General features: G+C 36.1%; 1 protein-coding gene across 1 annotated transcript in view; it reads left to right on the plus strand.

Annotated features, from left to right (window-relative positions):
• The window catches only part of WASL (WASP like actin nucleation promoting factor), a 39,541-nt gene extending 25,706 nt beyond the window's left edge, over positions 1-13,835 (plus strand). The window contains exons 5-8 of the mRNA XM_023740895.1: positions 585-610; positions 2,941-3,461; positions 7,671-7,779; positions 9,219-13,835. Of these exons, the coding sequence (XP_023596663.1) occupies positions 585-610; positions 2,941-3,461; positions 7,671-7,779; positions 9,219-9,280 (718 nt within the window). The 3' untranslated portion in view covers positions 9,281-13,835. The remainder of the gene's footprint in view (positions 1-584; positions 611-2,940; positions 3,462-7,670; positions 7,780-9,218) is intronic.
• Positions 13,836-13,875: the final 40 nt, after the last annotated feature.

Raw genomic sequence — 13,875 nt, forward strand, 5'->3', positions numbered from 1 at the left:
GCAGTGCATAAGAGTTCCCATCTCCCCGCAGCCCCTCCAACATTTGTTATTTCCAGTGTTTTTGATTCGTGCCAGTAATGCCAGGGTGAGACCTTCCATCTTTTGATGCTTCTTGTGTCGTTCAGTATTTTGCCCAGAGAATCCTTCAGTATGCACCTCAAGGCGAGAATTTTTTCTTTAGTTCTTTCAGCTTGAGAAATGCTGACTGTGCTCTTCCCTTTTGGCTTTCTAAGTCCAGGTCTTTGCATGTTTCATGATAATACTTTGTCTTCTCGAGCTGCCCTTTGTAGTCTTCTGTTCAGCTTTTACTTCATCATTTCCATTTGCTTTAGCTATTGTATGTTCGAGAGCAAGTTTCAGAGTCTCTTCTGGCATTCATTTTGTTCTTTTCTTTCTCTCCTGCTTTTTAATGACCTCTTGCTTTCTTCATGGATGATGTCCTTGATGTCATCCCACAACTTGTCTGGTTTTTGGTCATTAGTATTCAGTGCATCAAATCTGTTCTCGAGATGGTCTCTAAATTCAGATGGGATATATTAAAGGTTATACTTTGGCTCTCGTGGACTTGTTTTAATTTACTTTAGCTTGTACTTCAACTTGCATGTGAGCAGTAGATGGTCTGTTTCGCAATCTGCGCCTGTCCTTGTTCTAACTGATGATGTCAAACTTCTCCATTGTCCCTTTCTACAGATGTAGTTGATTTGATTCGTGCAGATTCCATCCAGCAGGTCCACGCGTATAGTCATCATTTATGTTATTGATAAAAGATAACTGCAATGAAGAAGTCATTGGTCTTGCTCTCCTGCATCATTTCTGTCACCAAGGCCATATTTTCTAACTACTGATCCTTCTTTTTTGTTTCCAACTTTTGCATTCCCATCACCAGTAATTGTCAATACATCTTGATTGCATGTTTGGTCAATTTCAGACTACAAAAGTTGGGAAAATCTTCAGTTTCTTCTACTTTGGCTTTAGTGGTTGGTGTGTAAATTCGCTTAGTAGTCATATTAACTAATCTTCCTGGTAGGTGTATGGATATTATCCTATCACTGGCAGTGTTGTACTTCAGGATAGATCTTGAAATGTTCTTTTTGACAATGAATGTGATGCTTTTCCTCTTCAAATTTGTCATTCCCAGCATAGTAGACTATATGCTTGTCTGATTTAAAATGGCCAATACCAGTCCATTTCAACTCACTAAAGCTTAGGGTATCGATCTTCAAATGTTCGATTTCATTTTTGACAACTTCCAGTTTTCCTAGATTCATACTCTGTGCACTCCATATTCCAGTTGTTAACAGATGTTTGCAGCTGTTTCTTCACATTTTGATTCATGCTGCATCAGCAGATGAAGACCTTGAAAGCTTTACTCCATCCATGTCATTAAAGTCAACTCTACTTTTAGGAGGCAGCTCCTCCCAAGTCATGTTTTGAGTGCCTTCCAACCTAAGGGGCTCATCTTCTGGCAATATATCAGACAGTATTCTACTGCTGTTCATAAGGTTTTCACTGGCTAATTTTTATCAGAAGTAGATTGTCAGGTTCTTCTTCCTAGTCTGTCTTAGTCTGGAAGCTCTGTTGAAACCTGTCCATTATGGGTGACCCTAGTGGTATTTGAAATACCAGTGGCATACTTCCAGCATCACAGCAACGCAAGCCAGTACAGTATGACAAACTGACAGACAACTGGTTCATACTGTTGGTAAAATCATGCCTCCAGAAATATAATAAAAATAGAAGTTAATACTTCTCAAGATTTTAGTCCTGTTCTCCAGTCTAATCTCTAAACTTGCTGTACTTTAAATTTGTTTTTTATTCTGCATTTTCACTTAATGTAGGTAGAATAAGAATGTGAATGTCATTACTAGCAGAATAATGGTAATATTTTATTAGTAAGTTTAGTTTAATTTTTCATCATATAAAAATCGTGTTATTAATGGTCACTTTATGTCTCTTTAATAAGTAATTGCACATTTCACCCTAGCAGCCAGTCCTACCTGCTGGCCACCACTAAAATTGCTATCTTTTAGAAATTAAAAAAAAAAAAACACAAAAAAACACCACTGCTGTTGAGTCAATTCCGACTCATAGCAACCCTACAGGACAGAGTAGAACTGCCCCATAGGGTTTCTAACGAGTGCCTGGTAGATTCGAACTGCTGAGCTTTTGATTAGCAGCCGAGCTCTTAACCACTGTTCTGGGACATATGATAGTAAAACCTGTGTAAGTCAGAACCTATGTAAGGCAGAAACCTGTCAGAGAAGGAGAATGCAAATATTTTTCACTAATCAAGAGCAAAGGTGGAAAAGTTGTGAGACCTCAAAAAACAAGGCAGTCCTGTCAGGTTCCAGCTCTCACAGGTTTCAGTGTATAAAGTAAAAGGACAAATGTAAACTGGGTGACAAAGGTTGTATTTTAAAAGAAAGAGAATTATATTTGTGTTTTAGCTCATATTAATGTGAATAAATTCTAATGGGTTATGCTACATTAGTGATTTAATTCTGAAAGTGAATTTATTTTATAAAGAAACATGCTGGATTCTTTAAAGAGAGAAGGTGTCCTTTGGTATTTCGTTAAAATGTAAAATTATAGTTATTGACCAAAATGTTTAATTTTGTTGTTATATATTTTAATTATATGAAAAAGTGTTAGAATTTTCCCTTTACTTCTGTAAGTTGTGCTAATTCCTGAAAACTAAATTCAACTGTTTTAGCTGATATTTTTTAAAGACACAACAGGAGGATGATTTTCAAGCTGAGTATTTCCAAATAGAATTATAAAATATGATCCGTGCTTACACATCTCTGTAAAATAAAATACAAAGAGAGGCCTTTTTTCCTTGTATTAATTTGTTCTTATGTATGGGAAAGTGAATTCCTTTTTCAGTATGTTGTTTATAAGGGAAAAAGCATGCCTTCTTTTTTTCTGTTTGTATTTCAGCACCACCACCTCCACCACCCTCAAGGGGAGGGCCGCCGCCTCCTCCTCCCCCTCCACATAGCTCAGGCCCTCCTCCTCCTCCCGCCAGGGGAAGAGGTGCTCCTCCTCCTCCACCTTCAAGAGCTCCCACTGCTGCACCTCCACCACCACCTCCTTCCAGGCCAAGTGTGGGAGTCCCTCCACCACCGCCAAATAGAATGTACCCGCCTCCACCTCCAGCCCTTCCCTCCTCAGCACCTTCAGGGCCGCCGCCACCACCTCCACCTCTGTCAGTGGCAGGATCGGTGGCACCGCCCCCACCACCTCCACCTCCTCCTCCACCCGGGCCACCTCCTCCCCCTGGCCTCCCTTCTGACAGCGACCATCAAGTTCCGCCTCCTGCAGGAAACAAAGCAGCTCTTTTAGATCAAATTAGAGAGGGTGCTCAGCTAAAGAAAGTAGAACAGAACAGTCGGCCAGTGTCCTGCTCTGGAAGGGATGCACTTTTAGACCAGATACGACAGGGTATCCAACTGAAATCTGTAAGTAATCTCTTCTTATTTGAGATCATCTGCATAATGGAGTTTTAAAGTAATTTATATGAAATCTTTACAAAGTTTATCTTTTTTTTTACTTTTTCTCTTGCCATTTAGTTTTCAATCCTATTCTTTTTTATTTTTATTTGGTCAAATGCACAGATTTTAAGTTCTGTTTTGATAAATCACTATACCTGTGGAACCCATACTACTATATCACTTGTACCTCAAAAGTAGCCATAGACAGTATGAAAACAAATGGGCATGATTGTGTTGTAATAAAACTTTACTTATGGACACTGAAATGTGAATACCCATATAATTTTCACATGTCACAAATTTTTTTTCTCTAACTATCTAAGAATATAAAAACCATTCTTAGCTTTAGGTCATACAAAACCAGAGGGCAATATGGATTTAGCCCATGGGGTGACGCTGTCCTAAATCCTGCGTTCACATACTTTCTTTATATGTAGTCTCTTACTTCCAAGCGGAACATTTGTTTTCTACAGGGCTTCAGACAGGTGATGGATGGTAGATTTTTCTAGAAAGTGAGTGGAGATGAAAGGAGAATGCAACTGAAAATTATTTTCGATACTGTATAGGTAATTATAGTAACCTTTTTGATGTTAAGGAGACCCTGGTGGTGTAGTGGTTAAGTGTTACGGCTGCTAACAAAAAGGTCAGCAGTTTGAATCCACCAGGTGCTCCTTGGAAATCCTGTAGGGCAGTTCTACTCTGTCCTATAGGGTCACTATGAGTCAAAATCGACTGGACAGCAACGGGTTTGGTATTTTTGGTTTCTATGTCAAAAGCTTTGGCTATGAGGAGAGTGGTGGGTAGAAAACACAGCCAATTTAATGAAACTATTTAAACATTAGCATAATGGACTTAAGAAACTTCTGCTTTTTAAACCAAAGCTAGATCTTTTCTTGATGTGTATTCAGAACAGGACTTCATATTGGGTTCCTTCAGGTTCCAAGGCCTGCTGAGATTTGCATTTCTAACAAGTTCCCTGCTGAGAATTTGCATTTCTACTGCAGATAATACTGAATCAGAATCTACATTTTAACAAGATCCCCAAGTAATTCTTATCTATAACTTCCTGGGAAATTCTCAGCAGGGAACTTGTTAGAAATGCAAATTCTGAGCAAGGGTTAGTTAGAACCAGAACAACTGGTTTGAAGCCCTGATTCAGAACGACACTTAGACCAGCCTGTGCACAGTCATTTCTGCCTGCTCCCTCCATTTAATTCAGATTCAGGGTTTCTTAGGAGCAGTTGAAGAGCTGTGAACAGTGCTTAAGGGCAAAATTAATGTCAAAATGACCACAGGCCAGGTGAATAACAGGCTTTAATAGGGCTATTTATTCACAGCTAACTTTTATGTTAGAATCTATGCTTCTCCCTATGTCCCTTTCATTCCGCTCTTTCTCACACCTAACCTACCTTTTAGTCATCCTTTTCTCTTTCCTCTCTCCTCCACAACCAACTTTTGTTTCTTTCTCTCATTCAGCTATGATAAGAAGGTGTTATATTTTTAATAAAGTCGTGTCCTCTTTTCTCAATTTAAAAAAGTTGGTGACTTCAATTTCCTGTTTACCCTCCCCATCACTCTTTCCCAGCCCAACTCTACCCACAGATGAAAGCAAACAAGCAATCAAAAACACCTGTAACTTGATCTCTAAATTCTCTTTAGAGGGAAAGTATGTTTTCCATTCTAAGTGTAGGCTAGTAAGCCATTTTTATCCTGAATAATCACTTCCATTTTTACTGTATTCAGAGTATTATCATAGAGGACATAATCAGTGAATTATTGGCATGTTATACATTTGATCTAAGCCTACACATTTACTTCATTTTTTAAAAAATAACCATTCTGTGGTTGAAATTTCTCTGGCCATGTTTTTTTTTTATTTTTAGCATAAATCATCAGTTTTTTCTGTGATGAATAGGTCTGACATAAACCCATTGAATTACTTTAAAGAGCTAGCAAGAGGTATATACGTATTCACTTACATATATTTTGAATTCCATGTTTATAGTGCCTCAAATAGCATTGTGTACAAGTAAGTAAGAACTTTAGAAACGTCTTTGATAGCAGTATTGTGCTGCTGCTTTGTATTCTCAGACTGTTTGAATGGTATCTAAGTGTTTCCCTTTGTTGCTGTTATATTTCTTTGAAAGCCACCTCATGCTGAAATTTAAAACTCTGAAACTATTTTTGTTATCTTTTTCATTTGGGGGCACTTCGACACCAATAATAGTTAATATGTTGTTGTGTACCATCAAGTAAGTTGATTCTGACTCATATATAACCCATAAAAACCTGAGTACTAATGAGTGAGTCTGTATCTTGTGGGGAGTTACTTTGAATGTTTTTAAAAGAAAAAAGTATCTAGCCCAAACAAGGGATACTAGGGAAAGATGTGTAAATACCAAAATGAAAAGTTTGTCCTAATGAAATAATTTTTCTTTGGGAGATAATTTGGAATTTTTATATTAAATAGTTACTTAAAATGTATATTTAAAAACTTGTATAATTATTTAATACAGTTCTATTGCATTTTTAATTATACCAATATTATACCTTTTATATGGCTAATAGAAGTCCAAAGACAAAATTAACAAATGAATATGTAAAAATTGCTACTCATTTTAGTCAAAGTGCATTTGGAGCAGTACTTTCTAAATTACATATTTTTTTTTCCCAATCCCCTACAGACTTCCAGTATTTTCTCTGTCTTTTTTAAATAATAATTGAGTTTTTGGTGAAAGTTTACACATCAAGTTAGGTTTCCATTTGACAATTTCTACACAAATTCTTAAGTGACATTAGTTACATTTATCACAGTGTATCAACATTCTCTTTAATTGTGTTCTGTTTGTTCCCTCTCCAGTACTCTAGTTTCCCTGCCCCCTTATCTTCTCATCTTTGCTTTTGAGAAATTGTTGACCATTTCATCTCATACTGATGGTTTTTATGTAGGTCACCAATCTTATGGGTAATATTCTTTATTTTGTGTGCCATTCTGCTGTTTTGCTAAAAGGTGATCTCGGGGGATAGGCTCGGTTCTAGGTTTAAAGGGTGTCTCATGGCTATAGTCTCAGGGTGTCCTCTGTTCTCTACTGTTCCAGTTTGTCTGGCTGTGTTTTAAATTTTTTTTTTATAAGAATTATTTCTGCTTCATATTTTTCTCCCACTCTATCTGGGGCCAACTATTGTGGCCCCAGTCAGAATGGTCAGTGGTAGTAGTCAGGCACCGTCTAGTTCTCTCTTTTTTAATATGAGTATTGGAATAAAGATAATTATGTATAGACTATCATTCTGATAAATTAGATTTTGATAAGAACATTTAATACGGATTTTTTTTTTCCCCTAAATGTACTTTGTGGGAGACAGAAGTGCTTTACTAAAAAGGTAGTTAGTTGCCATGTGACAGAGGTACATTTTGAAAGCTGTCCAACTGATTTCCTTAAAGGGGAGTGATATGCTATGAGATACTCATTTTGAACTATGACATATGTGTATTAATCATATCTTTATACAGTGAAACCTGTGAGAGCCGGAACTTGATGGGACTACCCTGTTTTTGCAGGTCTTGCAAGTTTCCACCTTTGACAGCGTGCAGTCTTATCACCTTTGTAATGCTTGTTTTAGTGGAAAATATTTGAGTTTCCCTTCTTGGACAGGTTTCTGCCTTACACAGGTTCCAGCTTTCACAGGTTTTACTATACCATATGAGAAATGAATATATAAAGGTATGAAATATATTTGTGAAGCCAAATTTTTCTAGAAATCTCTTCAGTTAAGTGTGCTTCCTTTCCTGCCTAACAACTCTTAAGAATCTAAATATTATCCCTAGGTATGAAAGTGATGTCTCTTGATAATAGTTTATTCATCTAAGACTTAATGTACTAGAATGAACAGAATTGCCTTAGATGCGAGTCAAGTATTATTCAGGAAAGAGTGATACGCAAATGTGACCGAAATTTTGGAAATGTATTCATGGCTTATACATTAAGGAGAAGAAGAAATATTTCTTGAATATTCTTTTAAGGCATTAGTATGTTTCTTCTTAATTTAATTCTGTCCTGGGCTTGCTTGCCTTCTTTTCTTTGTAAATAAGAAGTGATGCTAAGAAGGTAGATTACCAGAGACAAAGATTCTTTGTTAAGGATTCTTTACTGAATGTTGCTAACTTTCTTTTCCAAGGTATCTGATGGCCAAGAGTCTACACCACCTACACCTGCACCTACTTCAGGAATTGTGGGTGCATTAATGGAAGTGATGCAGAAAAGGAGCAAAGCCATTCATTCTTCAGGTATATTTATAAGTGTATATGTGTCTATTTAATAAATTTGAATGTTTGACACTTTCATTTTATAACTTAGTCTCTGTTGGCTTTTTCTCTGCTGATTGAGTAATATATTGATATGGGTTCCGGGGCTTATTTAAGGAAGCTATTGCCTCTTGACTAGTCTGTCTGAAACTTAATGGATGTCAGAACACCATAGCTGTAACATAAATTTCAGATACCGGTGAGTGTTATGAGGAAAACTTTTTAAAAATTAAGATAAGTATTGATGGGGGAAAGGTTAGATTTTACATAGGATATAAAGGCCTCTCTGAGGAGGTGAATTTTGAATGCAGCCTAAATGATGAGAATGAGTCAGCCAGACAGAAGGAATAGCTGCTGCAAAAGCTCTGAAGCAAGAATAAGTTTGGCATGTTTGAGGGACAGAAAGAAGGTCGTGTTACTAGAAACATTGAATTGAAAGAAGGGCATTATGAGACAAGGGGCAGGACAATAACTGGGCAAATCATGTAGGGTCTTGCAGAGCGAGGTAACACGTCAGATCTTATTGAAATCGCAGTAGTTCAGGCACTGGAGGACTCTAAGAAGGGTAGCAACATGATATTCCTAAAACTTACTACTTTTATAATAATATCACTCCATTTGCTCTGAGGATCTGAGGCAAATGGAGTGTAGATTTGCAATAATATAAGCAAGATAATGATGGTGATGTGGGGTGTAGCAGTGGAAGTGCTCAAAAGCAGCCGACGTGATGGATTAGGTATGAAGGATGATGGAAAAGAGAAATCAGTAATAATTTCTAGTTTTTTGTCCTAAATACCTGTGAGGATGGTAATGCCATTAATGGAAATAGGGAAAAGTAGTATGGAGGGGGAAGAGCCTGTTAGGAAAGGAAATAAAAATTTAGAATCTACTTTTGAGTTTGAGAATTCATGTGTGAAGAGTACAGGAAGGCAGTTGGATTTGCAATATGCAAGGCTAAAACTCAGAAAGACCAACCCAACTGTGAATTTACACATTAAGAAGCACACAGGTTGCTACTTGTTACACATATACCAAGTCATCTGACTCCTGTTCAGGTACAGAGTATCCAGTAAGCAAGGTAAGCACAGGCTTACTTACTAATCTGTAGTGAGCAATTACACAATGTGGTGAAACCCATGTGAAATTGTTCACTACAGATTAGTAAGCAAGCACAAGTAAGCTCGTGCTTACCTTGCTGATTAGATAATCCACCCCTGTTTTTATTCTGAAATTCAGCTCACTATCACACTCTCTAGATTTATTTCATTAGATTCATTGTAAACTATGTTAGTAACTAGATCCTTTCTGGAATCAAATGGTTTGTAATTCAGGAGTTAAATAATGGGAGAAATTACCCAAGAATTATGTAGTGTTATTTATATACAATGTTTTAATTGTTCATCTTGATCTTTTTTTTCTAGATGAAGATGAGGATGAAGATGATGAAGAAGATTTTGAGGATGATGATGAATGGGAAGACTGATCAATATATATTATATATATATATTTTTAAGGTGAAATACTAAACACTACTTTCTGTCTATGGATTCTGTAAAATTATCATGTAAATGTTCTGCCAATTTGCTGTATATTTTTGTTGCCTTTTTTGCTTTTTTTATTAATCTGTGCAATACCTCATTTAATCTGTAAAGGTTTGTCATATCTTCTATAAAGCTACTCCCTGTTATTGTGTGCAAGATTACACCAGAATGCTCACTTTATTTGTGAATATTTTTCATTCCATCATCAAGGGAGTTTGAATATTGTGAGACTGACAAAAACCTTAATGTAATTTAGTTATAATGCCAGAAGGAAAACACTATTTTCATACCCTACTTTTTCTGTACCTAAATTTTCTTATTAAAATCTAGTATAGCACTACATTCTTTTTTAAGTGACGCAAACCTTAGTTTATTTAGCCCCTTCATTTTGAATACAATGCTAAATGAATGTTGAAGCAGATACATTGCAGTTCTTCAGACATCACTACACTCATGCAATTTCTCAAATGTTAGCAATATGCTGTACATAAAATCACTACCGAGATGCTCATGGGGAAATCAGTCACACACCTCTTACAGCAATATCGCCTGTGATTGTACACCAGTGGCATTTGGAGGCCGGAATCACAGGAGCACTCACATACCAGCACTTGACTGAAGTTATTTTTATGCTGTACCAAATGTTGCAGGCTCTTTTGGCAAAACAATTTTAAAATATTTTTGGTATTATTCTGAAACAGCCAAGTTATTTAAGTTGTCGGAGTTTGGGGCATTATGGCGAGAGTTTCATTCTACATGAGCTGAAAGGCTGTGCATTGTGGTTACTCCAGTATTTGGTTAAAAATACCATAAAAATCAGAACAGATAAAAATGGTGTGGAATTAAGTATCTGTATTTTTCAGCTGATATGGGTTGAGATATTCAGAAAAGTCTAATCTCGAAAATTGCAAATATATGCCCTATAATGCTAAACCTAATACGCTATATATTTTAATTTTGGTAACTTCTCAAGGTTTTTGTCAAACGTCGGGTGAAGGGTTACATTTTTCTTAAAAGATTGGTGGTCTTAATGTCAAATTTCTTGGAACACATAACTGAATGATAGATTTTTTTAAAATAAAATTTTACAACCTGCACGTTTGTTACACATACTAAATAGTGTGTTACAATTAGGATTTCCTTGCCTCTCTACAGTATACTAATCTGCCTAAGGTGGTGGTTTCCCATTTATAGCGCTAACTATCATACCTACCTACTTTAAATTTTAGGTAGAAAATGATGGGATTTAAATACAGACACATATTTTTCTCACTTTGAGTCATATGCAGAATGTAGTTCCAAATGCATTTCATGGCTATAGTCACAATATCCAACTAAAAACTAAGCTGTCTAGAATTGTACCGACCAAAATCTGGTGTTGGCATGATCTTGACAGGCTGGACCTGCAAGATGTGGCTTGGATTTTAACCAGTTATCGCATCATCTCTAGTGATCATGCATCTATTTAGAATAAGAAATAATTTCAAGGGTTTTGTTGCTGAAAGCAGTAAGTGGTACCGTAAAATAGTTAAGTTATTCAGAGAATGTTAACCTTCCTTGCAAGAGTAATTTAAGCACATGGAAAAGATTCTAGACTTTTTGTTTCTTGCAAAAACAGTGTCCTCTGCTGCTACAAACTTTTTTCCGCTTAACGTTTCTTTTTATCGTGGCTTGAGTTCAGTGAGTCTGGGGTGGATGAGGCTGGACAACTATTAACCAATAGAATTAGGAATTTGTGAAAATGGTAAATAGAACATTATAATTATTTTAAATAACATTAAGCATTTTCCTTTTTTTTCCCCTCCTTTTTGACATTATAAAAAACATTTTAAATTTTCTAGAAATGTCTTAAGGTAATGCCAGTTTAAGACCTCTCAACTTTTGGCCAAGGAATTCAGGATTTTCCAGCTAACTTTGGTATGATAAAAATTATCAGGAACTGCTCTGAGCAGAGGACATCAGTTCTTTAGGTTGGAAACACAATTTTAAACATGTAAGATGGGAGTATAATTTGCCAAAGGGTAATTGAGTTTATTCTTCCTTTTTAAAGAAAAAAAGTTTTGTTGTTGTTATTGCACGAAGTCTAAATTACTGTTGGTTGAAACACAGCAGCTGTGGCGTTCCGTCCAGGCATGATGACTAAATCTGCTTTACCAAGTGAGATGTAAAGTTTGCATGTTTCAGTCCTCCACCATCTTGCACTGTGGGCGGCACTATACCTGTGCATTGTCTGAAAGCCTCCTATATATACTCCAGCTAAATGATTGTCTGATAGCCTTCGCGTTTAACAAACTAGCATGAGGCTTTTTCTATCTAAACACTACGTGATAGACAATTTCAGCTAGCCACAAATTGTATGTATGAGATTCGTAAAGACTTTCAATCATTCATTTCCATTTATCAACTGAAATTTTGTTTAGTATGTGAATTTTTTTTTTTTTTTTTTCGAAATGTGTAGTGAATAGGATGTTGCACTGGTGGCAATTCATCATGGAGCATAATAAAATTAATTTGACCCAAATAGCATAAAGTAGTGTTTTTATTTGTTTATTATCAAGAGATTTAAATAGGTAAAATTCTTGAAACTGCTGGGTGTAGCACAGGGTACACAACAATGAATAATAATGGTTGAATTAGAAGACCGCATGCCCTCAGAGTTAGAATGTGCTGTTAAATAAACATAGTGAGCAGAGGAATGTTACACCGTGTTCTGTTGGGAGCTTGACAGCTGCTCCACAGCTCCCCTGGACGCCACACTGCAAGGTCAACGACTCGGGACTTTTTCACTTACCAAAAATGTTAACATTCCCTACATCAGAGTGATACTAGAGTTTACTGGTAATTTCAATAAAAGCCAAATATAGCAATTCATGTGGGACTTGAACAGCTTTTAGTAAACAACATCAAAGATGGTGCTCATTTTAAACAGGAAACTCAGCTTTTGATAAATAGAATTTTCTATTCCACCGACCCTAGCACAAGTAGGTGTCTGAAGATTAAACTGAGTTATGGAATCCAGTGTGTAGGATGCTATAGAATGCTTTCTGGAGCTTTAGCCAAATTTAACAAGCATTTCAAGAATACTCTATTAAAAAGATGTTTCTGTTGTTTAAATGTGAACGTTTAAGAATACCTCAACTTTTTTTTAAAAGAGAAATGTGCCTTAAAATTCTTCCTATCACATCATATTTATCTAATCAATGGAGAAATTCCTGAAATGATTGACTCAGCTTTAGGAGTGGAGTTCCTAAAGGACAAGTATAAAGATAAGGTCTATTTATAGTACAATCCAAACCCTTTATTGAAAAAGTTGGAAAATTTTACCTTGCACATTTATTTTACTGGCATTGTCATATCTCACCTCAAGAACACAGCATTCTCTTGTAATCTCTTGGTAATTTATTCATGGATTTCATTTAAAAACTGCATTTTAGGGAAGCTAGTAGGATAGAAGGCGTAGTAAACTGGCTGTTAAAAATATGATGGCGACCATGCTTTGCAGCCAGTACTAAGCCTTTACTTCTGTATGTTATAATAAGGTACCTCCATTGCCATTAGGGAGCCTATTGAAAAATTTGGCTTTGTAACTAACGATGTCCAGATATATCTGCCACAGCTTTTTTTTTTTAAATATACATTGATGGCTATACTAACCATATATTGATACAGTATTTAATCTCACACAAGTCTAGTTTAAATCAAAACTGGATAGGTGCACCACCATCAGGACTGAAAACTCAAGGTAAGAATGGAACACAGTTATTTTGAGTAAGATACAAAGATAGTAGCTACATAGGTGGTTTTCAGTTTAGTCATATATTTCTACTTAGTGGTTGGGGAATTCCTAGTAAATTTGAACTGACTCCTAATTCTTTAACAAAAACAAAAATCTATTATACTTGGTAAAGTATTTGAGAGGAAATTCCATTTTAACAGTATAAATTTGCATTATGGAATTTAAAACAAAAGACACTATTTTCTGTTTTGAATTGGTTGTCATACTGTGACTCAAATTTAGTTTTATATTAGTTATTGCTGGATATGTGAGGATTTTCATCAACGTTTAGTTATAAGAATTTCTTAGAATTCTAGTTTGAAGGAGGTTAGTTAGAAAGCATCAACATCACCATGTTTAAACAACCATTTATTAAGAACTAAGTATGTAGTGGGCATTAAGATACAACAGTGAAGTAAGATAGGCTGCCCACCTTAAATCTAAAAGTGCTTATATCACAACTGAAAGACACATGAAGACCACTGAGTTAGAGCAGAACAGGCACACGGAGACCAGTGATCCTAGTCTTCCATTCCACAGGTAAAAGCACCCATACTCCCAGTGGTTGAGGGGCTTGCTAATGCACCATAATGTCTTTTTATTCTTTTTTTCCTCTTTCTGTTTTTCTTAAAGATAAATTGCAGATTTAATTTGCATCTGAAGAATTTATGGCTATAAATTTCTCCCTTTATTTTTCACATGTCATGTGGACATTGATAGAAGCCACCAGCATCCTGTACTTATCTGCCCAGGAAAGCTGGC

The sequence above is a fragment of the Trichechus manatus genome, unplaced genomic scaffold (assembly GCF_000243295.1).
Source record: "Trichechus manatus latirostris isolate Lorelei unplaced genomic scaffold, TriManLat1.0 scaffold00167, whole genome shotgun sequence".
Classification (NCBI taxonomy): Eukaryota; Metazoa; Chordata; class Mammalia; order Sirenia; family Trichechidae; genus Trichechus; species Trichechus manatus.